The 24,081-nt window shown below is 31.8% G+C and overlaps 1 protein-coding gene across 1 annotated transcript in view; it reads left to right on the forward strand.

The window, feature by feature from the left end:
* LOC127547401 (cyclic nucleotide-binding domain-containing protein 1-like) overlaps positions 1–24,081 on the forward strand; it is a 161,182-nt gene that overhangs the window by 42,080 nt on the left and 95,021 nt on the right. The window contains exons 3-4 of the mRNA XM_051974317.1: positions 6,280–6,389; positions 11,487–11,637. Of these exons, the coding sequence (XP_051830277.1) occupies positions 6,280–6,389; positions 11,487–11,637 (261 nt within the window). The remainder of the gene's footprint in view (positions 1–6,279; positions 6,390–11,486; positions 11,638–24,081) is intronic.

A 24,081-nucleotide genomic window follows, 5' to 3' on the forward strand; every position in this document is an offset into this window, starting at 1 on the left:
GGCCTTCGTACTCTGTCTCCCTGCCTGCTCCTTGGTCACTTCCTCCTGTGCCCACCAAAAAACAGACCTTTTCAGGCAATCTTTGAAATTACCTTCTGTTGGTAATTTGCTGTACTTCCAATATTTGTAGATTCCATTAGTCTAGCACTATTTCAGAAGCTGAATTTTGTTATTAGTGTGAAAGTAGTAGGAGAGCTCAGAAAGAAACATCCATCCTCTCCCCCATCTTGGCTCCACCCCCCTTTTCCCATCTCAATTTCTTCAATGAAAACTTTAAATCAATATATAAAAATTAGTTACCCCATTTAGCAAAGAACTATGTAACTGAAAAATGGTAGTACTAGAAATTGAACCCAGATCTTGATTCTTTTCTTATTGTCTTCTATTTGGCTAACTTAACAGCCATTTTTTAAAAATTTAATTCAGTTTTTGCTTCTTTATCCCTAGGAAACTTCAGAAAGTTAAATGATATCAATGAAGGAAATTAAAATATATAGGACAAAATAACTTCTTATGCCTTCATTATAAGAAAAAAAAACTTCTGTAATCTCTAGTTATTAATAGAAACAAAGAAAGATTCAACATAAACAATAATGAGTTAAATTATTTTCTTTACAAATATATCATAAACATTTTGGGAGTTTATAAAATAAACTTTATTCTTATACAAATCTGCCAAAAACCAAATCTTTAAATTCAAGATGTTGATTAAGGTCTCACATATGGTGTTCACAGATTTTGAACCCAGGTTTTTTTGACTCTATGGCCAGCTGTCTATGTATTATTTTATTCTCCCAATCCCAATCCTGGTTATATTAATCAATTTTATATTAACCTAACAATAATTTTATGATTTTCTTTAGACTTGAATATTATTATTAATTATATGAAATGCTACTTTAATAACTAACAATATATCACAATTATATAGTATTCTGTGATTTACAAAGCTTTTCCCCTACATTTCCCTAGCTCTTTTTATGACAAGGCTATCACCTTTACTTTGCTTCCTTGTAGGTTTTCTTTTGTTCTCTTTTGTGCATTTTTAATTTTATTTTTTCGACTTTTTTCCCTCCTACCTCCCCCAAGAAAACTGTGAATATGTTTATATATATTTATAAGTGTATGTATGTGTGTGTGTGTGTATACACATGTGGATAAATCTCTATAATCATAAATACATTTATACATACACATATATATTTACATACATCTATGTAAGGTTCATACTCTGCTTGTTTATCCTTTGTTTCTTTAAAGGTGAATAGCATCACCTTCCAGAGCTCCGAATCTTTCTTTCCATATTTTTCTAAATCCATGAACTTATCATTTCCCACACCATACTAATATTACGAACTTATGTTCTAAAATAGTATTGATTAATATGGCTGACAGATAATGTAGTTTCCCTAGTTTTCTCTTTGAATAAAATCTATTTGAGCTTGTACTTTTTTTTGAGATCAGTGATTACTAACCCTACTTTTTTTTCCTAAGATATTATACTCCTGATTATTATTATTATGCTTGTACGTATTTCTTATTTTTTGTCCCTTATGACTCCCCTGCTTGCCTTCTATCAGCTACGTTGCCTTGCTATTGCTTGACCTAAATCCTCCTTCCCCAAGGATTTCTTCCTTTTCTTTCATTCCTGACCATTTTCTTTATTTTCATCCCATTCCTATTAATTTACATACCTTAGTCCATTTCTATTAATTTGCATGATTTTCTATACCTATTTCTCTTATCCTAGTTCCATCATGTTATTTCTGTATAAATTTAGAAGCCTTTTATAACCATATGTACACATACATATATAGGCACACACACATGCACATACACACACACATATAACTATATATATAAAAAAACCATACAACTATATAGCCATGTAAAATACATATATACAATATGTGTATGTTCCTTCTTTAACTTATTCTCAATGAGAGTAGAATTCCATTATATATAGGAATATATATTATATCATATATATATAGTATCATATTGTATTATGTATTATATATTATATTAATTATATACAGCTATAGCCACATTTATGTATATATAAAACTATATAATTATTTGATTATATAACTATTTTCACACACAAACACACATATAATATTAGCTTCTTTAATCCATTTCCAATAAGAGTAGGATTCCAGAATTACCAGTCTAATTCCCTGTCAGTTCTTTCTCTTTTCCTTTATTCATATATTATTCTTATTTACCTTTTCCTACACAGTTTTGCTTTTTAGAATCATATCAAACTCAGATCTACTTCATTCTTTCTTTCAAGCCATCCAATTGTTGACAATTTTAAAAATAAAATTTGCATTTCCGTATAAAACACAGCTTGTCCTTATTGAGTCATTTGTAATTAGTCTTTAATTTTACCTTATGCTTCTGAATCTTAGAAGTCAATTTTTCTTTTAAGTGTTTTTACAACAAAATCCTGAAAGTAGATGAAGTAAAAAGATAATAGCTTTGACATAAATTTATTTTATATGTGATAGTCATTCAGAGGGTTTAACTGACTTTAGATCTCTTCAGCATTAGTAGATATGGGCAAGCTTCTTGTCATTTTTTACTAACTGTGTATTTCTAAAAATCTGAAAAACAATTAAATGACAAATGTAATTTAAACGAATGGTGTATGAGAGTGTTGGCTCAGAAATCTCTGAGTGCTTTCCAGGTAAAAAGAACAGCATTGCAAGTTATTTGACAAAATGATGCTAATATTGCTTGCAATACTAGTAAATGCTTACTTTTTATATATTAACATTAAAAAACCCTTTATTTTGGAAAAAAATTAAATTGGAAGAAAGATGGTCTTTGGCCAGTTGGCATTTTAGTATATTATTTTCCCTTAAAGAAGTGAATTTTCTGCATCAAGTCAATAAAAGCACATATTGTCTAATATTATCTGGGTATTGTGTTAAGAACTAGGAATACAGAGAGAGGCAAAAGACAGCCTCTTTGCCCAAAAAAGCTCAGAATCTAATGAGACAATGTGAAACAACTATTTACAAATAAGATTTTATAGACCAAATTTGAAAGTAAACTAAGGAAAGTCACTATCATCAAGGAGGATCAAGGATGGGGTTTATCTGGGATTTAAAGGAATCCAGTGAATCCAGTCCACAGAGAATAGTAAGGGAGGGGGGAGAATTCCAGATATGGGGGGAGAGCCAGTGAAAAATACCTGGAAATTGGAGTTGGAGTGTCTTGTGAGAGAGATCACAAGATGGCCGGTGTCAATATACTGTAAAGTAGGTGGAGGGGAGTGAGTAAAATATAAAAAGACTGGAAAGGAAGAACAGGACCAATTTTTAAAATTATTAAGTTGATTTATAATTATCCAGTGCTCCCATTCAATTATTTTCAAAAGAAGGCCCTTACTTCCTGTCAAGTTAATGAACTGGGACTTACAATATAGATGGACAATGAGCTTAGTCCAGAGTGGAACATGATAGGACAAGCTGGCTAGATAGTTTGACAAAAAGGAAAAAAAAAATATTGCACTGACTTGAGTTTCCAATGGAAGTGAAAGTGTACATTTTCAATGATAACACTTTACTGGTTCTGCTATATGGCAGCTATGTATGAGCAACCACTGCCTCTAAAGAACTTCTCTCCAAAGAAAAAAATGAAAAGTGCATTAAAATGCACTTTGGGTATATTCTCTCTCTCTCTCTCTCTCTCTCTCTCTCTCTCTCTCTCTCTCTCTCTCTCTCTTTCTGTCTCTCTCTCTCTGTCTCTCTCTGTCTCTCTCTCTCTTTGTCTCTTTCCTTTGTCTTTTTCAAAAAATGTTCTCAAACAAGTTATAGGAAATACTTTGGGGGTACATTACGAATATGTTTTTGATTCTTCAGAGGATAAAGCCTGTAACTTAAAATTGGCTTCATTGCTTTAAAAAAAAATTATTCATAGTTTGTGACTATAGCTATAGACTTTGAGTCCCTTCTACCTAGCACAGTTCCTTATATAACCAGTAGGAAACTCTGAAGAACAGAGTTTGTCCTCAGAGAATTGTTTGATAAGAAGGACAGATGAGGTGGTCATGTATCAAGAGCAAGAGATGAAAGGTAGAAAGAATTCTCTAATGGTACCCTTTCAATGTCTACAGAAAATGCAGAGGCCCTCTAGAAAATTAGACTTCACTGGATGAACTTTTGGGAGAATATGCACATGAGACACCTATAGAATAGATAGGAATGGGTAGATTCTAATCGGAGATCCACCAATTAGATATATGTATATATCTATACCTCTTCCCTAATGTGTGTGTATATCACTTATATAATCAGTATTTCTTATCAGTCTTTCATGGAAAAGACTCCCTTTGGGTATAAATAAGCATGTCCACATACATGCATGCACACATATAATACATATATGCATGTGTGTATACATATACACACATACATATACATATATACATATACATATATGTATACACACACACACACACACACACACACACGGCTCAGGTAATCTGAGGATAGCCTTGTAAGGGTGAACAAGATGGCCCTGAGAAGAAGGGGGTCCCACCCAAAAGAGCAAGGTGGCAGTTCCCAGGAGAGGTGTGCTGGACCTTAGAGGGGAGGACCTTGAATATCCTTATTAGGAAAGGAATGCACACATCATATCTACATGTAGCTTCCTGTAGAGAATCATGTATCTCCTGTAGGCTAGGATGTGATTACTTATGAAGTAGTAACTAGAAACAAGCACCAAGATGATAAAAGCACCTGCAGTCTTTGTAATTAACAGTCTCACACCATTCTGGCTCTCGCCCCTCATTGCTCACGGTCTCTGCCATTTCAGGTGGACAGGCAGTGCTGGTCACATAAGGCCTGTTCCACTCAGGAATTGGGGCTGAGACCCCCAGCAATGTGTCTTTTTGATTATGCTTCCAAAATATTCTGGAAACATTAAAATTTGTAGTCTATAAGAGTGAGATATGTATGAGAAATTACCTATACCAAATTTCTATAATTACATTATATATATATATATATATATATATATGAATTATCCTAACTAAAATGATGAAATACTATTTTTAGTGTATATGCCGGCAAAAATATAAGATAAAATGTATTAGTTAAAATATGGCAGGGATTTTTGAAATAAGAACATCTATGAGAGCTGAAGATTGACATAAACAATAGACAACTAACCTTATTAGTTGTCTGTTTAGTAGTATTCTTAGTAGTAATCTGAAGAGTAATGGAAGCTTCATTTGATTTATTTTAAAGAAATTCTTCATTATTCAATATGATTAATTACTCTGGTAATAATATTAAATATTAAAAATCTGAGGTTGTAACTTGTCAACTGGTTCTTTTTACTCTTGGTTCTACAATTGTCCTAATTTTTTTTTGAATAGTTATACTATTCCCTAGCTTGTCATTTCATTTACATTATTAATTACTTTCTATAATAATTACTATTGGTGTCTCCTTTTACATTGTTATATAAACAGATGTTTAGTGCATGTGTGTAGATGTGCACATACATACACACATACACACACACATATATACTCTTAGCCCTTTGCCATCTTCTTATTAAATTGTTATCGGCCAAGTTGTGATAACCTTTCAAAGGATATATAATGAATATACTTCTGATTCTTAAGAGGAAAAAGCCTATTAACTTAAAATTGTTTTCAATGCCTTTTCTATTTCTTCATTGTTTGTGATTATAGTTATAGACTTTGAATTCTTTCTATATGGTACAGTGCCTTATAAACTGAATGTAATATAAATATATACATATATGTATATATATGTATATGTGTATATATAAATTTTGAATTGCATTATATTGGCTGTGTTTTGGAGCAAGAGGAGAAAAGACACTGTTTTATAGCATATAGATGCTGTTGATTAAATTACATTCTCTACCTTGGAAAATGATTTTACTTTTTATTTTTTTAGTGCCTTTGAGAGTGGTTATAATTATAAATCTGATAAAATATTTCATAAACATTTTTTATTCTACCTTTTAGAAGTAATGTTATTATATATATATATGAATTATCCATGTGGTAGGTAGTATTTTCAATTTTTATATATGTCTTAACTTCTTAGATATTAATTCATCAGAAATGAATTAATCCAAAAGTCATAATTTCTTTTGACATATTGAAGTTATTAGAATTAGAATCTGAGAAATGGTACACATTGAATCAAATAGATAAGCTTTTGAGAGACATATATTAATTAAAATAATTTCTTACATAGGTAAGTATATATAATTTATCTTTTGCAGTATTGGTGACAGATGGAGAGATCATTTCATTTGTGGCTTACATTCAATCTGGATTTTGTAACGTTTATAGAGAAGTTATTGGACTTGTAAAATATGGAATTAGGAAAATGGTAAGTTATTTTAACCTTTAAAAAAAAGGATCTGTGATTTAATTGTTTTGGGGAACTCCTGGTGAGATAATATCTTATACAAATGCATTTCATTGAGTGATTTTAAACTTTCAGGTTGCCTGGGGGAATTGAGAGATTAAATAGTCAATCAGTCTTTGCATGAAGATTTCTGCTGAGGAAAAACAAAACAAAAAACAAATGCCAACATCTCATAAGATAGACCATTCCCTATGAACAGCTCTAATTGTTAGATAATATCCTCCTTATCTAAAGTTTAAGCTTCCCTGTTGACAATTTCCATTCTTGTTATTAGTTTTGCCTTCTTTTCTAAGAAGAAAAACTTTCACTCTTTACCTTGATGATTTTCCAAAAGCTTGAAGATAGCCATCATGTCCCTCACATCTTCTCTTCTCTAGGCTAATCATCTCTAACATGACATGAACTCAAGACTCTTCACAATTTGGTTTGTCCTCCTCTGGGTGATTTCCATCTCATCAGTATGGTTCCTGACAGGAAAGGTCTCAATATGAAGACCATATTCCACTGGTTGTTTGATCAGGACAGAGTATAACGGGACTGTCAGTAATTTAGCTTCTCTTAATATGCTAAGATCACATTACCTTTTTGGTCAGCAGTATAAAATTGTTGATTCAAATTAAACTGAATCCATTAAAATCTTCATGTATTTGCCAGATGAACTGCCTACTGTCTAACTACACCTCTCCATTTCTGTAACTTTGATATTTATTTTTGACCTCAAGACATTTCATTAATTTCTATTTTTATCTTATTCTAGTCTTCCCAATACACTAGACTATCCTGATGTTTTCTTTTTCTTTTTTTATTGTTTTTTTTCTCATTATTCATGTACATTTTTAAAATGCACATTTATTCAAGAATCATTTTGGGAAAAATGATCAAAGAAAATGGAAAAGTCATGAGAGAAAATAAAAGAAGAAAAAGAAAAAAGTGAATTTGGCAAGTGTTGTTTTAAATTCAATGTCCATAGTTCTCTCTCTGTATGCAGATGGCATTTTCTATCAAAAATTTATTGGGATTGCTTTGCATCACTGGACCATTGAGAAAAACCAAGTCTTTCCTAGTTGATTATCACACATTCTTGCTGTTACTGTATATAATGTATTCCTGGTTCTGCTTGTTTCACTTCGCAGCAGTTCTTATAAATCTTTCCAAGCCTTTCTAAAATAAGCTTGTTCATAATTTTTATAGAATAACAATATTCCATCATTTTCATATACCACAACTTATTCAAACATTTTCTAATTGATGGGTCTTTTCTCATTTTCCAATTTTTTGCTACCACAAAAGAACTACAAAAAACATTTTTGCATATATGGATTCTTTTCCCTTCTTTATTTTTTCCTTGGGATACAGATCTAGTAGTGGCACTGTTGGACCAAAGAATTTATAGCCCTTTGTGAATAGTTCCAAATTGATCTCCAAAGTAGTTGGATCATTTCCCAACTTCACCAACAATGCATTAGTATCCCAGTTTTCCAACACTCTTTTCAACATTTATCATTATGTTTTCCTGTCATTTTAGCCAATTTGAGAAGTTGAGGTGGTACCTCAGTCATTTTAATTTTTATTTCTCTAATCAATAGTGATTTCAAGATTTTTTCATATGACTATATATAGTTTTTATTTTATCCTGTGAAAATTATTCAAATCCTTTGTCCATTTATGATTTGGGGAATGACTTGTATTCTTATAAATTTGACACAGGTTTTTGTATATATTTTAAATGAGACCCATCAGAAATACTGGCTGCAAATATTTTCCCCAGTTTTGTACTGACTTTTAATCTTGTTTGTGTTGATTCTTTTTGTGCAGAACCATTTTAATTTTATATAATCAAACTTGTCCATTTTGCCCTTTATAATGTTCTCTACTTATTCTTTGGTCATAAATTCCTTTCTTCTCCAAAAATGTAATAGGTAAACTATCCCTTGTTTTGCTAATTTGCTGGTGATATCACCCTTTATTCCCAAATCATGATAATGATAATGGGGTGTGAAAGCTCTATGACAAGTTTCTTACATATTATTTTCCAGATCCTTCAGCAAATTTTGTGAAATTTTTGTGAATTCTTATCCCATAAGTGGAGTTTTGGGATTTATCAAATACTAGATTACTAAAATCATTGATTATTTTGTCATGTGTTTCTAACCTCTTCCACCCATCATTCTTTGTATTTTTTTTCCATTAATTCCCTTGATATTCTTGATATTTTTTTCTTCAAGATGAATTTTGTTATTATTTTTATAGCTATATAATTTTTAGTAGTTTGATTGACATGGTATTGAATAAGTAGACCAATTTAGATAGGATTGTCATTTTTATTATATTAGCTTGGCCTACTCATGAGCAATTGATATTTTTCCAGTTGTTTAAACTGACTTTGTGTGAGAAGTGTTTTGTAATATTGTACATATAGTTCCTGGGTTTATCTTAGAAAGTAGACACCCAAATATTTTATATTGTCTATAGTTCTTTTGAATGGAATTTCTCTTTCTATATCTTGCTGGTGAGCTTTGTCAGTATTATATAGAAATGCTGATGATTTTTGTGGGTTTATCCTATATCCTGCAACTTTGCTAAAGCTCTTATTTCATGATTTTCTAGGATTCTTCAATTATATCATCATGTCCTCTTCATAGACTGATAGTTTTATTTCATTACATATTCTAATTCCTTTAATTTCTTTTTTTCAGACTTTTTCTTACCCTTACTCTTCATTCAAAATGATAATCACCCTCCAAATTTTTCATCATCTACTTATTTGTTAAGCATGCCATCCTTGGATTTATCCAAATTATAGATAAAAATGTTGAATATTAGGGAAAAGTATACATCTCCTGAATATTTCCACAGAACCCTCCTTCAAAGTTAACATCAAAAAATGACTTGGATCTGGCCATTCAAATTATTTTGAATGCTTCTGATTGTTGTATTGTCATCTTGTTTTCTCCTTTCTTCATAATTTTTATATTGAGAAATTAATGTTAATTTCAAGCTAAAAGTTATTAACTATCTTGCTTTAGGTAGAACAAATTCTGATAAATGTCCTCCCCTTTCCCTCTATTCTATTCCATCTTAGACTCTTGATATATTTTTCTAATTCAGCATTCATATGCTTCTGTCAATGCCAATCCAAAATTTATTCTCCCTGCACTGACCTCTGCTTCTCAATTGATGCTTAGATTTTTTTATTAGTACCTAACCTTAATGTTACTGTGGTCAAGTTTTAAATTTGTCACCTTTCTTTATTATTTATAGTACCCCTTCTTTGTTCTCTATATTTTGTGCATATATGCATAACATCTGAGAATATTTAATCTATCATAGACTCCTTTCTTTCTTGTGATATCCCACAACCTCCTGAAATAGGTCATGATTCCTTTCTGCTTTTCCATTTCTTTTTTCTCTCTTTTTTTTTAAATCATGAAATACTTTGTCCCTTTTTTTAAAGGAAAACTTCACTTTCCCTGATAAATTGGAAAGACACTTTTTTCTTTTTGTTTTTCTTCTGGGAGAAAGACAACTATATTTTGAACACAAGTAACCATCTTTTATTTTTGTCTTGACAGAAATATAAACATCATATAAAAGGCAGTGAGTTCATTGCAAATTTATCTCTGCTTTAGTGTTTGCTTGGAGATGAGTGAGATTTTCAGTCATTTATCATTTCTGATAGTTAGCCCCTTGGAGAATTGCTTTGGCAAACTACTTGTCTGAATCTTCAACTCTGGAATTTTCACCTTCTTCTTACTCAGATACCATCTTTTCACTTTTGTATCACAAGAAAAGTAACATATAAATTGTTTTTCTACTTAAAACTTTTATTTATTTATTTAGTTTTGCTTTAGCTTGCTTTACTAATTTCCTTTTTTTCTTACTTTCCTTTTGGTTTCTCCTTTTCCTTTCTTTTTAGTTTACTTTTTTCAGATCAGCATTTGCTTTTTTCCCTCTTTCTTTAATTTGTCTTCAAGTCTCCACAAATATCCTTTCCCCAAAATAAATGATTGAATTCCCAAAGCCTTTAAAACAACTTTTGCAGCTCCCACCAGAAAAAGAAAGACTGATGCCAATAGCATCTTGAGATGTAAAAGAGACATTGATACCGATAAAGAAATTGAAGCCCAGGGAAATTAGTGATTTGCCAAAATTAGTTCTAGAGAATAGATCTACAATTAGAGTCTGGGTTGCTTGATTGACAATCTAATGCTTTCCCCAAAACATTACTTCATCTCTGATTAGAATTCACTTTAATGAGTGTTAATTGAAAAATGCATTTTCAATTAGTATGAATTAATATGAATATGCCATCCATACACACATGTAAATACTGTCCTTTGTAGAGCACTGGCTTAGAAGTCAGAAGATGGGAGTTCAAATCACACCTCTGATGTTTTCTATACTTGTCAACTTGGACAGTTTATTTAACCTTTTTTCCTCATTTGTAAAATAAGAGATTTAGACTAGAAATTCCTTTTAAATTCTGATCTATAATTCACATATCTGTATATATGTAAATTTGTATTTTGGTAGAGTATATATAATATCTATATTGAACCGTATATAGTATCATATAATACATGTAATATATATGTATTATGTATATTTGAACTGACTCAAAATTAATTTCAAAAGTCAAGTAAACAGATTGTCAGAAATTATGTAATGGGTTCATTTTAATGTAATTACTAATATATACCCATTATATGTATATAACTACCTAGTCAGAAAGAAAAAAAAAACAGATATGTATCTAAATAGGTGATTCAGTGATGGACCTGGAGTCAGGAAGACTCTAATATTCTATTCTAATCCTGTATTCAGAATCCTGTATTCTAATGCTGCTTCAGTAATTTACTTAACTTCTTTTAGCCTGTTTCTTCATCTGCAAAATGGCATATACAGGGGTTGGTAAAAGAACTGAAATTAACATAAGGGAATTGCTTTAACATAGGGGAATTAAAGTCCTATGTACACTCTAGTTGTTATTATTCTAAATGGGTGAATGCAATTGAATTATTTCACAAAATATATAAATGTCCTCTTTTCCTTAAACAGAAAAAAAAGCGTAGGAGCGTTTTTATGGGGAAACTTCAGGAGAAGGAATCCTTTGGTGAGATCAGCGTGCTGCTTCAAATACCTTTCACATGCACAATCATTACTGGATCTGAAGTTGAAATGGGAATCATCAATGCTGAGGATATGCTAGGTAATTGCAAAGAAAATTTTGCTTAATATCTACTTCATTTATTTCAGGTTTTTGATGAACATACCACCAAATTTGGGACAAGCATCTTTTAATTTGGAGGATGATATTTAATCTATTACTACAGAACTTTAGTAATTTCTTAGGTAATGTATTAAATAAAATAATCAATACATTTGAAGTATAACCAATGTATAAACTCTTCTCAACCACATCTCCTAGCTAAAGTAATTCATAAATAAAATGTTTAAAATTATAATAAGAAAAGAAAAATATTTAGCAATTTCTTCAATCCATTACTTTTCTCTTTCACGTATCAGAACTTCACAAGCATCTTGCTGTTTCTTAGTGGCCCATATGTTATTTACATGAAAGTATATAATTTAGTGTTTCTAAGATCAATGTAATAGCATCCAGAACTGGCTCACCGATTGGAGCTTCAAGAGAACATCAAAGAAGCCCAAACTATGTGTTCTACTACCATAACAGCAATGGGATCATGACCTGGGGTTCAAAGAAAGAGATAAAATGGAGATAGAGTGATAGAGATTAAATGATGGTGCAATCAGAAATCCCACATATGCTTGACCTTGTAGCCTGTCTTTCTCTTTCTAAATTGTACAAATAGTCAAAGAAGGAAATAAAGTAGCAGCAGTAAGAAAAAAAGACTGGAGGGTCAGAAGTCAAAGCCCAAATGTATAACAGAATTAATGGAAACCTTACTTGACATAAAAATAGAAATATCATAAGTTGGATAAAGTGAAAAAGAAGAGCAATTGGTAGAAGTTAACCTATTTAAGAGGCTTGCTTATAAAATGATCTAATAGTAATTCTGCTACAGATATTTAATAATAATTTGACTTTGAAATAACATAATAAGAATATTTCAGGTTCACTATAGCTGCTCAATGCCCTTATGATAATCTATTTGTGACCATAGGCAAGGCAATTAGCATCTTTGTCGTTCACCTAACTCCACAGAAATTATTTATTAATTCTTAGGAGGTTTTGGTGGTGGGAGTTACCTATATTGATGTGTTCATAGATGATTTCCTGAAATGTTTGAGTTGTCTAAATTCATTCGTATTGAATTTCAAGTATTTTACTGCTCTTTTTAAAGAATATATTCAACATTCCTGTGTAACTCTGATTAGCCATGCAAAAACCAGCCGAATAATCACATAATATCTGAAATTAAAATGAACAACTACGGGTTCAAATGTTATATTTATTACCCCCTGTGACATTCAAACACTTAAAAAAAATAAACACCCTCAAGGTAAATAATCTTTAAAGAGGGACTGGTGATATTTTACTAGTGCTATGTTCTCTCTTGACATGATGCATTAATTTTCCCCCGTACTAATTATGTTAACTGATGCAAGACACATTGGACTGTTTTCTATAAATCAATATTTCACACATGAAAGTACTTCTTCCAAGTATATATTAAAATCTTCTTTGCCATCTGGCAGACTGAAATCCAAATAGATGTTTGCAGGATAAGGGGGTGGGATGAGGTAGGGAGAGATGGTATATATGTATCTTTACTATAGAACCCTATCCAGATTTTAAATTTTATTCTATTCATTCCTCAATTTTTATTGAGGTCTCTGCTATATAGAAGCTGAATTTGTGTGTACCTAATTAGTTAAACATTCCTTAAACCTCAGGTTTAGAATGAGCTTCTCCATTTTTTCACAATAGGGAAGTGAAAGAAGGATGCTAAATCTATTGATCTGTTCTTGTTTCTGCAGTTCCACTATTTTGTGCTGATTTTCCAGGGGTAGAGGGAAAAAATGAAAACTAAACAATGAAAATGAACTAGTAATTGCGCCATAATGGAAAATTAGGCAATGAGGAGATCTTCAAATATGAAGGACAATCCTCCTTCATGGGCATTTTTGTGGTAATCTGTTTTCATTTCTCTCTATTCATCTTTTTCTTAATGTCATAAGTAAATATGAACCCTTGAAAATTGATATAGACCAAGGCTGAAAATAAATGAGATGAGGAAATTAGACTGCAGGTAAGTAAAAAATTAAAATGAAAAACTGCAACCCAAACAACTGTGCTTCTGGGCTATTGTTCACATTATAGATCATCACTAAGATCAGATTTATTGTCTCTATGGTGTTAGGTAAATCTGGTGAAAATGATATGGAATATAGGTATGTGTAAATAAATAAATATACATATATATACACTTATGTTCATAAACATGTATATTTTCACATATACATATTTGGTTATATAAATGGAATTTATGTGCATGCACATATTCACTTATGGCATATCTGTATGTTGTTGTTATGAAGAGATTCTCAGTAAGCCATAAATCACAATAAAATATACAATTATTAACACTAAGCATCTAAAATTTCAGTCATTCATTACTGAAGATACTGAAAATTTAATAAAAAACAAGTATAATTTAAATTGCTGTGTCTTACTTAGAACTGAAATGTATTTGTGTATGTCCATATACACACACAAGTAAAGAAGCATCAAGATTTAGTTTTTAAGTTTAATTAAGATTGTTTTATTTTTTTAGTACAGTAATATGTGATTTTGCATCTGCTTCATAAAACCCAAAAAGAGAATACCTTCATGTATCTCTTTTATTTGTTTATATAATAGTCAGATACTACCTTGACTGTTAAAATTAAAATCTAAAAAAGTATATTATATGTTTAAAAAAACTGGATTTTAACTACACCTACTTACTTATAACCACATTCCTGGTGATAATAAAAATTCTTCTCCATAGATCTGGTGTAGTGAGAATAAAAGTTTGGATTTGAAAATAAGAAGGGCTAGGTTCAAATCCCTGCCACTTGAATTATTTGAGTTTGAACAAGTCATTTAATTTCTCTAATCCTCAACTTCTCACTTGAAATAAGGAAGTTTGCTGAGAGGATCTCTAAAGTGCCTTCTAGTTTTAAATCTAGGCTACTATGTTCTGTGACTTCCCTATTAATGTAAATTTTATTTTTAACCTTAATGACCATTGACTATTCTTTATGAGAGTACCTTTTTTGGTTGTTTTTGAGCTTCAACATTTATATCTAATTTCAAAAGATTAGCAACAACAAAAAGAAGCATAGAGACAGCTGTGTTTTAATTGAATTCTGATCTAAAATCATAGCTTTGTTCTTAAACCAAATTCTGTGCTTTTGTTGTAGTAAAGAATAGCTTTTTTCTAGCATAAGTGATGTCATGGTTATTCATTAAACCTTTCTGATTTAAAAAGAGTGAATTACAGAAAAACCATAAACATGAGTGTAAATAGCTTCTCCAGAAAGGAAACCACAAGGTGACATTTGATACTGTTTTTTAAAGAAGTTTTTAATGGAGAGAATTTTTTCAATCCTTTATCTCTGATAATGAATTTCAAGGACAAAAGCACAATACCAGGTTTCTCAGTAGAGCAGAGGACACTATAAGAAATTACAGAGTAAATGTATGTGGTCTTATAAATAGGATCAACATCTGGATAGTACCAGTTTTTCCCTATGGAACTGAGAGAAGTAACTGACTTCCTGGTAGAAATACACCCACGGAGAAGTGTTTTTTCCTTTTTTATTTAAACCTTTCTGCAAATTGCCTCATTAAAGATGTCCTATTTTATTGCTTTGTAATGGAAATATTGATCTGCCAAGTTATTTCTATTTTAAGGACTTATATTCAAGTAATCTTTACCATTTTCTAAGGTTTTAAAAATATCACATACAGATATTTAAGTAAGGAAAATGAGTTGTTTTTGAATGAAAGTTATTTGTTGTTTAGTTGTTAACTCATATATGTATGATCTTTCATAATCCTGTTTTGGCTCTCCTTGGCCAAGATACTGAAATGGTTGATCATTTGCTTCTCCAGCTTATTTTACAGATGAGGAAACTGAAGCAAATAGGATTAAGTGACTTGGCCAGGGTCACATAGCTAGTGTCAAAAGATAACATTGAACTCAGGAAAATGCATCTCACTATGGGTCCAGAACTCTCTCAACTGGGCCACTTAGTTAACTGAAAGTTGTTTGGATATATTTTTATGAAAGGAAGCAAACTTTGTATAGCCTTTTTGAATCTAAAAGCATGTTATATTTTTATGCTATTGACTACTCTCTTAAAAATACCTGAAAATCTTTGGTTAATGAAAGAAACTTGTGAGGAATTGTTTTCATTATCTAGCTATTGACTTTTTAAAAATTGGTATTAAATTCCCACAATTAATTTTTTTAGCTTCATAATTATATCATAATTATCTTTTAAAAATATCCTCAAGGCCTTTAGAGTCATAGGGTGATAATTAAAACATGATACATGAATTTTAAATCTCTTATACATATTACATAAATTTTAAATCTCTTACAGTTATTAAAACCATTGTGGTCATTGTCACCATGTTATTAGGTAAATGATTATAACAAATTTAAATCATAATCTTTTAAGCTATCTTTTTATTCTCTCTCTCTTTTTTTAAATTAGCAGGGCTAATTTATTTTGAGCTAAAAATAAAACATTGAAATGCTATCTATGAACTTTCAAATTTTTTGCAATGAAAACAGATTAATAAATTTGGATAATGTTTCTAAAATGAGCATCAGATAGAGAGAAATTAGTATTTGAAGAAACAGATGGGACAATCAATAGTCATGAAAGATGGAGTGAAGAAAAACCTAAGTGTTCATTACCCACATCTTGTGATTCTATTTTCCTTTGTTCCCTGTTTTACTGATGTAGGGAATATCCAGTGAGAAATCTCCTTCTACCAATACTAATCAATTGTTTTTATAGCTTGTAATTTTAGAGTTGCCTAGGACACTGACACATTGAGTGACTTGCTCAGGGTTTCATTGCCATTATTAGCACTTGAACTCAGTTTTATGGTTCTAGAGGCTACTCTTCTATGCTGAGAAAGAAACAAAAGTTATAATAATGTGATATAACCAGATGTTCCAACAGATTGAAACTGAGTATAGGAAAAAACGCTAAAATCTAACTCTAATCCAGAAAGCTGTAGAACCTGGCAGGCATTTTTTTCCCTCATAAAGGGACTGAATTTATCAGAAGTTCTGGGATATATTATGTTGAAGCTGTGGCATTCATTGCCGTAGGTGTGTAGTGTCAGTGAAATTATGATGGTGAGGGACAGAGTCAGAGACGACCATGTGGGCATTCTGACGTATGAATTCAGACACCAGACTGAAACAATACAGAGTTGGCTACATTGGTCACAATCTTTGCTCATTTGGAAAAAAAAAAAACAAATAAACAAAAAGTCAAAAACCAAAACAAAAATTCTCTCACAAGAGGAAGCTGAAACAAACTGAAACTGTAGACTGTTGTTGATCCTTGGGAATCAAGGAAAAGAGTGAAGAAGAAGATTTAAAGGAGATAGGATATTTTTCTTTAAGTAATTAAAGGATCAACATGTGAAAGAGGGACTTTGCTAGAGTGGAAAAGAACCAGATTTTCCTCTAATGTCAGCAACCTAACCTCTTAACAGTGAGAGCTATCCCAAATGAGAATGGAATGCCCCAACCTATTATTACCACCAGGCTGTATAACCATTTGTAAAGGAAGATATAGAGATAATTTCTGTCTCCAATCATCCTGATCTATATCTGGCCACTGGAACCAGGTGGTTCTGGAAGAGAAAGTGAGACAGGTGACCTGATCCAGCCTTCCCTCACTTAAATCCAATTCACTTGCAGGTCATGGCATCATCTTCCTAAAGTCATGATCTTCCTTGAGAACAGGGCAAACAACAGCAATTCAGATAATAGCTTATATTAGGCAACCTCTGAAATGCCTTCCAGTTCTGATAATCTGTGATCTTAATTTCATAATTATATTATATATTGATAAATGTGGTACAGTGGATAGAAAAGCATTTGGAATTCAGAAATATCTGGCCCCTGGTTATCTTTCTAATAATACTTATGGGATGTGAGAGCATTGGCAAGCTGCTTAAACTCTCAGTGCTTCATTCAACTCTCTAAGACTCCTAATTACTGAAAAGTTCTGATCTATATTAATAGAAGGTGTTTCCTCCTAGAGGGTCCCTATGCTAACAGAATCACAGGTGCACAGAACCTTGCCAATGGCAATTTATATAACATAAAAAATATAGTGGAAAGATGGCAAGTAGAAAATTCTTTGCCTTTGCTTTGCATTTATGAGTCTCTGCCTTGTTCTAAATGCTTAAATATGGAAGCACTACTGGCTTCCAGAATAAATGAAGAATGAAAAAAATCATTGAGTGTTTAAGGTGTGCCAGGATATTTTTAGGTATTAAGGGTACAAATACAAAAGTGAGACAGTCCCTGCTCTCAATGGGCTTATCCATATCAGTGAAGTAAATAAGCATATATAGAAGACTGATGATTAGGAAAGTGTTATTTAGTCTGGATAGTTATAGGGATGTAGAGTGGAGCAATGGGAGTAAGGGAGAGGAAGAATTGAAGAGAATAAGCATTTATTAAATATCTTCTATGTGCTAGGAAATACGTTAAGTGCTTTAGTTTTTTTCTTATATCAACCTTAGGAGATAAGTGTTATTATTGAACTCATTTTATAGTTGAGGAAACTGAGGCAGATAGAGATTATGTGATTTGCCAAGGGTCACATAGTGTCTGAGACTGGATTTGAATGCAGGTCTTCCTGATTCCTGCTAAGTTTTGCATGCTCTTCTCACAATGCTCTCTCCAAGTCTAGATATGGTTAGTGTTCCCCAGAACAGGGAGTGAAAAGATCTTTAGACTCAGGAGAGTAGTAAAATGCATTCAATAGCAAAATGCCTCAGATATGCAGCTTTGTCTAAGGTCTGTTAGATTTAATGGGTGAAATTACTGCATTCATTCATTCATTCATTAATGAATGAATGGTTCTAGCCCAGGGCAGACTTCCATGGGTGAATTCCTTGAGTCCTCCCCTAGAAAGAAGAATAGTCTTTAGTGGGTTAGTCCTAAAGGTTACTACTGTTCTAGATGAGAAAGTGGGGGTGGGCAGCAGTGAGAGGACAGATGGCCAACTATATTTCAATATATTGAGTAAATTAATGTTATATAAACATTTAATATCTTACTGATTCATTGGGGAATATTCTGTTTCAAATCAGACTATCCAAAATAGTTGATACTTTTTTATAGCTCAGTATTCCTGGACAGTAGTTTACTTAAAAAAAAAATCAAGTCTTATTAACTTCAACTTCCTTTTCTTAGACTTCCAAAAAGTAGAATGCTTCTGGAAGAAACCTATATACAATGTGTGTCTCTAAAATGAAATATAGGTTTATATTTTTGAACCTCAGAGGGTATTCATAGATGCAAGGAAATCCTTTTATTCATTTCTAATTTATATAATTTCATATTCCTTAGAATGAGTTTTCTGTGTCTATTTATCTCCTTAAATCTTACATATCACACCACCCACTTCAGCTGATGACTGGCTCATATGTTACTGAGAAAATAGAATGAGCTCTTTTCCCTCTACTTTATATTTCAGAATCCTCTGTTATTATTGTCTGTTTTTTCCTCCTTTATTCCAATTTTTGATGAGCCTTTATGTTCACCAAAACCCACTTGCTCTTAAAGGTACTTTTGAATCCTTTCCCTTTTAATCTCAAATAACATTGATCTTCCAATAATCATGACTCTTTAATCTTCAAAATTTATCCATAAATTTTGTATACCATTGTATACCATTTCCTTCCTTTTGTCAACAACATGTCCAAGTACTACTCTACTTAAAAATGAAGCAAAAACAAAAACCCTAAAAAAAAATCTTCATTTGAGCCTACCTTTTCCTTAAGCTCTCATTCCATCTTTCTTCCTGTTCACAATCAAAATGTCAGAAAAATCTGCCTATCCTCGTTAATTTCAATTTCTCTACTTTTACTTACTTCTCAATTGAAATGGTCTCCTCAAAACTACCAATTATGTCTTCACTCACACATCTTTGTCTCTTTTCTTTCTTAAACTCTATGGAATTTGAGTTTGACCTACTCTTAATCCTGTTTGCTCAATTATTAGCCACACTCTGATGCCTAATTGTAGGTATATCTGAAGTCTCTGTTCTGTTCTTATTTTCTTCTTTCTCTATGTTTTTGTTGGAGATGTCTGTGCAAATGACACATATCTATTTCCCCATTCTCGTCTTTCTATTGATTTCCATAATTAATCACTACCTGCTGATTAATTAGACTCAGTGATGAATATCACAGATATCTCAAACTCAACATGTTTAAACCAAACGCTCTGCTTGAATTCACTACTTTTCTTAACTTCCCTGTTTCTGCCAAGACACAGATAGTTTCCTAGTCACATAGGTTTGTAACTTTATGGTCATCATTGACTCTTGAAAAAAAAAATTCTGAACTTCCTAAACATCAGTTACTTCCATATATAGAATAGCACTTCCATATGTAGAGTAGAACAGAGAAGGAGATATATGAATCTCTATGGATATCCTCTTTTTCTTGTTAATAGCCAAAAAACTTTCCTGAGAACCTAACAAGCAGATATTAAACTAATAGTAATAAAAAGAAACCTCCTGCAACTTCTGAGAAATAGTTCCTTTTTTCAAGATCACAGTTTAATAGAGAAGATAGCATATAAACAAGTATTTACCAAAACAAACAACAAAAAAAATCCCAGAACTCAAAAAATCAAAATCAACAACAATGAAATTATAAAGAAGTTAAATATTATAACTTCCTTCTTTCTTCTCTCCTTCCCTCCCTTCTTCCTTCTTCTCTTGCCTCCTTCTCTCCTTCCCCTTCTTTTCTTCCCTTCCCTTCTTCTTTCCTTCTCTTCTTCCTTCTCTTACTTCCCCTTCTCTCTTTTCTTCCTTTTTAAATTTCTTCCTTCCTCTTTCACTCCCTCCTTCCCTCCTTGCTTCCTTCCCTGCTTTCTTCTCTTTCTTCTTTCACTACCTCCTTCCCTTTCTTTTTTCCTTCCTTCTTCCTTCCTTTTTCCTTCCTCCCTCCCTCCCTCCTTCCCCCTTCCTTCCTTCCTTCCTTCTTCCTTCCTTCCTTCCTTCCTTCCTTCCTTCCTTCCTTCCTTCCTTCCTTCCTTCCTTCCTTCCCTCCCTCCCTCCTTCCTGTCTTCCCTCCTTTCCCTTCTCTTTTCCCCTTCCTTTCTTCCTTTTTTCCTCCTTCCCATCTTATCCCCTCTCTTTCCTTCCTTTCCTTCTTTCTTTCCTTTCTTTTTTCCTCCCTCTATTCCTTTCTTCCCTCCTTCTTTTTTCCCTTTTACTGAATTCAATGTGCTTTCATTTACATTTATACCTATACCTATACATACATACATGTATATGGCCTGAATACACACACACACACACATACACACACACATGTATGTATATGGCCTGGATATACATACATATACACACATACACACACACATGTATGTATATGTGTATGTATGTGTGTATATACACACATATACACACATACACGTACATGTATGTATATGTGTATGTATGTGTGTGTATATATACATACACACACACACACACATACACATACATAAAACTCAAAATTACGCATTCCCCGTAATGGTCTCATTATTCAAATTTAGGCTACTATTTCCATTGAGGTAGAACTAATTGCCATATTTTACATAATTATACCTTCGAATAGTGTCATTTGGAATATAAGCCTCCACTTCAGGGAGATTCATTAGTCACATTAATGGAGTCCTTGATACCTAATTCAATGTATATTCCCTGCAAGAAGGAGGCATTTCATTTTTTTTTTTGTATTCTCAGGACCAGTCCAAAACATGACACATAGTGTACATTTAATGACTTCTTGTCTTTTGAATGATTGACTTTATTACATTTCCAAGAAATGCTATTCTGAACTCTATTTTTTCTTCTTAAACCAATAATTCCCACTCCCTCATTCTCAGTAGATAACCTACGTACCTCACAGAGTTATTGTAAGGATCAAAGAAAATTATGTATGTAAAGTATGTGGTAATTATTAAGCACTGCATAGCTGTAACAGAAATAATTACAACTGTTGTTTTTATTAATAAAAGTCAGCTTTGCATATGGTGTGTTCTCAAGATATTTGGATAAATTTAAAAACAATATTTACATTTAATAATGCCCTCTAGAGGTGAATAAAACTAGTGAATAACAAATGGCTATATTTTACCTAACACATATATTAAACCCTAGGGAATAATCAGTGATTTTTTTAATCTTTTAATTTTCTTATTGCTATTTTTCAAATAATTTAATAGTACAGACCTGCATATCAAATAAGTCAACATGAAATTATAGGAAAACAAGTATTTTATACTATAAAATAATACTAGTGTTTAATTTTTGTCCTATGGTAATATCACTAACGTTGATATATAAAAAATGTCTTTTCAGCAAAAATTTACTAAATGCAAATTTTTGAAACACTTGTATTTTATTCCAATTAATGAAACTATATTTCTATCAGTTTCTTTGGTGTATTGTCAATACAAGGACAGTAATACTTAACAAAACCCTATAAATGGTCAGAAAATCATTTAAAGTCATAATTAAAAAGTGATTTTCTCTTTTCTTGCTTCTTTCCCCTTTTTTTTCCTTGTTGCCCTCCTTCCTTCCTTCTCTCCTTTTTTCATTCTTTTTCTCCTTCTTTCCTTCCTCAAGCCTTTGTTAAATGTCAGGCCCTATAGTACTTACTAGTTAGAATAATAAAAAATGAAGCAAGGTCTGCCTTAAAGATCATTATATTCTATTCTTAGGAAAAAACATAACTCACAGGTCAATTAATATAAAGTATAAATATACATGCACATATACTTGTATACATATGTGTATACACATATGTGTACACACGCACAAAGAATAGGAACTACACTTGTGATTTCATTCATAACTCTCTCCAAGTTAATGGGGCAAATTTACTTTCTGCAGTTTACAGTCAGTTGCCTGGAGCACTAAAATCTTAAATGCCTTGCCCAGCAACCTACAGCCAGATCCCTAGAATATATCAGAGACAGAACTCATATAAAGTCTTGGCTTTGAGACCACATCTCAAGTCACCATGTCAAATTTTATGTATGCATGACTCTGTGTGTGTGTGTATGTGTGTGTAGAACAAAGTACTTCAGGAATAAGATAGGGATGCTGAAAAAAAGGAAGAAAGAAACAATAATATGGTTCCATAGAAGAGAAAGTACATAACTTGCTCTGTAATTATTTCAGTCACACAATTGAAAAATCTTGCCCTAATAATTCTTTGGGGATTGGAGATACTCAGTAAGATAACCGGAGCAAAATCATTAGAACTAGACTCCTTCATTTCTGCATCGATCAGCCATTTCTTAACCCAGACTTTCTGCAAGATGTCTAAACAAAGATTCCACAAAGAGTCATTCCACTCTCAAAAGTGGGGAGGAGAGATGGCAAGATGACCTTCCTTTCAGTTAATTAAAACTTCCTAAATCAAAACCTATGGAGAATTCACAAACATCTCACTTTTCTGCTCTAATGGAGCACAACATTACATTCATTATTGTTGATTTGGAATCTATAAAATGATTTTCTTTTGTTTCAAAGTTTGTATGACAGATATAAAATGAAGTAAGTTTAGTAAGATTGCTCAATCAATATAGCATATGCCAAGATGACAGTTTAATTGTGCACCTATACAATACAAAACAAAAAATATTTTATTTTTCTTGCTAAATTTTCCCATTATATTCACTTAAGTAATTGTTTCTGGTTCATATACTTTAAGAAACTATTTTTAATTTACATATTCAAATGTCTATTTTAAAAATACATTTGTAGTTTTATCATTGCAAGGAACTCCCACTGAGAAAATTCTCCCTATTAATATAGCCATAACAGCTCTAAACTTAGAGAATTGGAGTTTTATGTTGACAGGAAGGAGTTATATGGCTTTCCCATAGTCCCTCAGTCTTGACTTTAAGTCTTTCTAATCCAATCTTTTCCAAATCCAGCTATATATTTATTAAATAAACACTTATTAAACATTTTTCTAATGATACCACAAAGTAATACATGTCATGTGATCATGAAGGCACTATTTGCCTTCTATAAAAATGACTTTTTTAAACTAATATATTGGCTAATATTAATTGGTTTAGCAGCATTTATGGCATATCTATTAGGGTTATATAACTAATAAATTTTTAGTTTCCTTGATTACATTTTTAATTTTATATTTTCAATAATTATTTGCCCCAAATCACATAGCTAATAAATGGCTAAAGCCAGATTCAAACTAAAGTCCTCCCAACTCCAGATCAATGCTCCTCCCATTGAAACACTTATCAGCCCCACACATTCAGTTATACAGTTGTTTAGGATTTTAAAATAGATATTAATTTTTTTTGTTGAAAACTCCTATAGGTAGGTAGCTTATATATGTAGGTATAATATAATAATGTTCTCTGATAACCAAAAATAG

The sequence above is a fragment of the Antechinus flavipes genome, chromosome 1 (genome assembly GCF_016432865.1).
Source record: "Antechinus flavipes isolate AdamAnt ecotype Samford, QLD, Australia chromosome 1, AdamAnt_v2, whole genome shotgun sequence".
Taxonomy (NCBI): domain Eukaryota; kingdom Metazoa; phylum Chordata; class Mammalia; order Dasyuromorphia; family Dasyuridae; genus Antechinus; species Antechinus flavipes.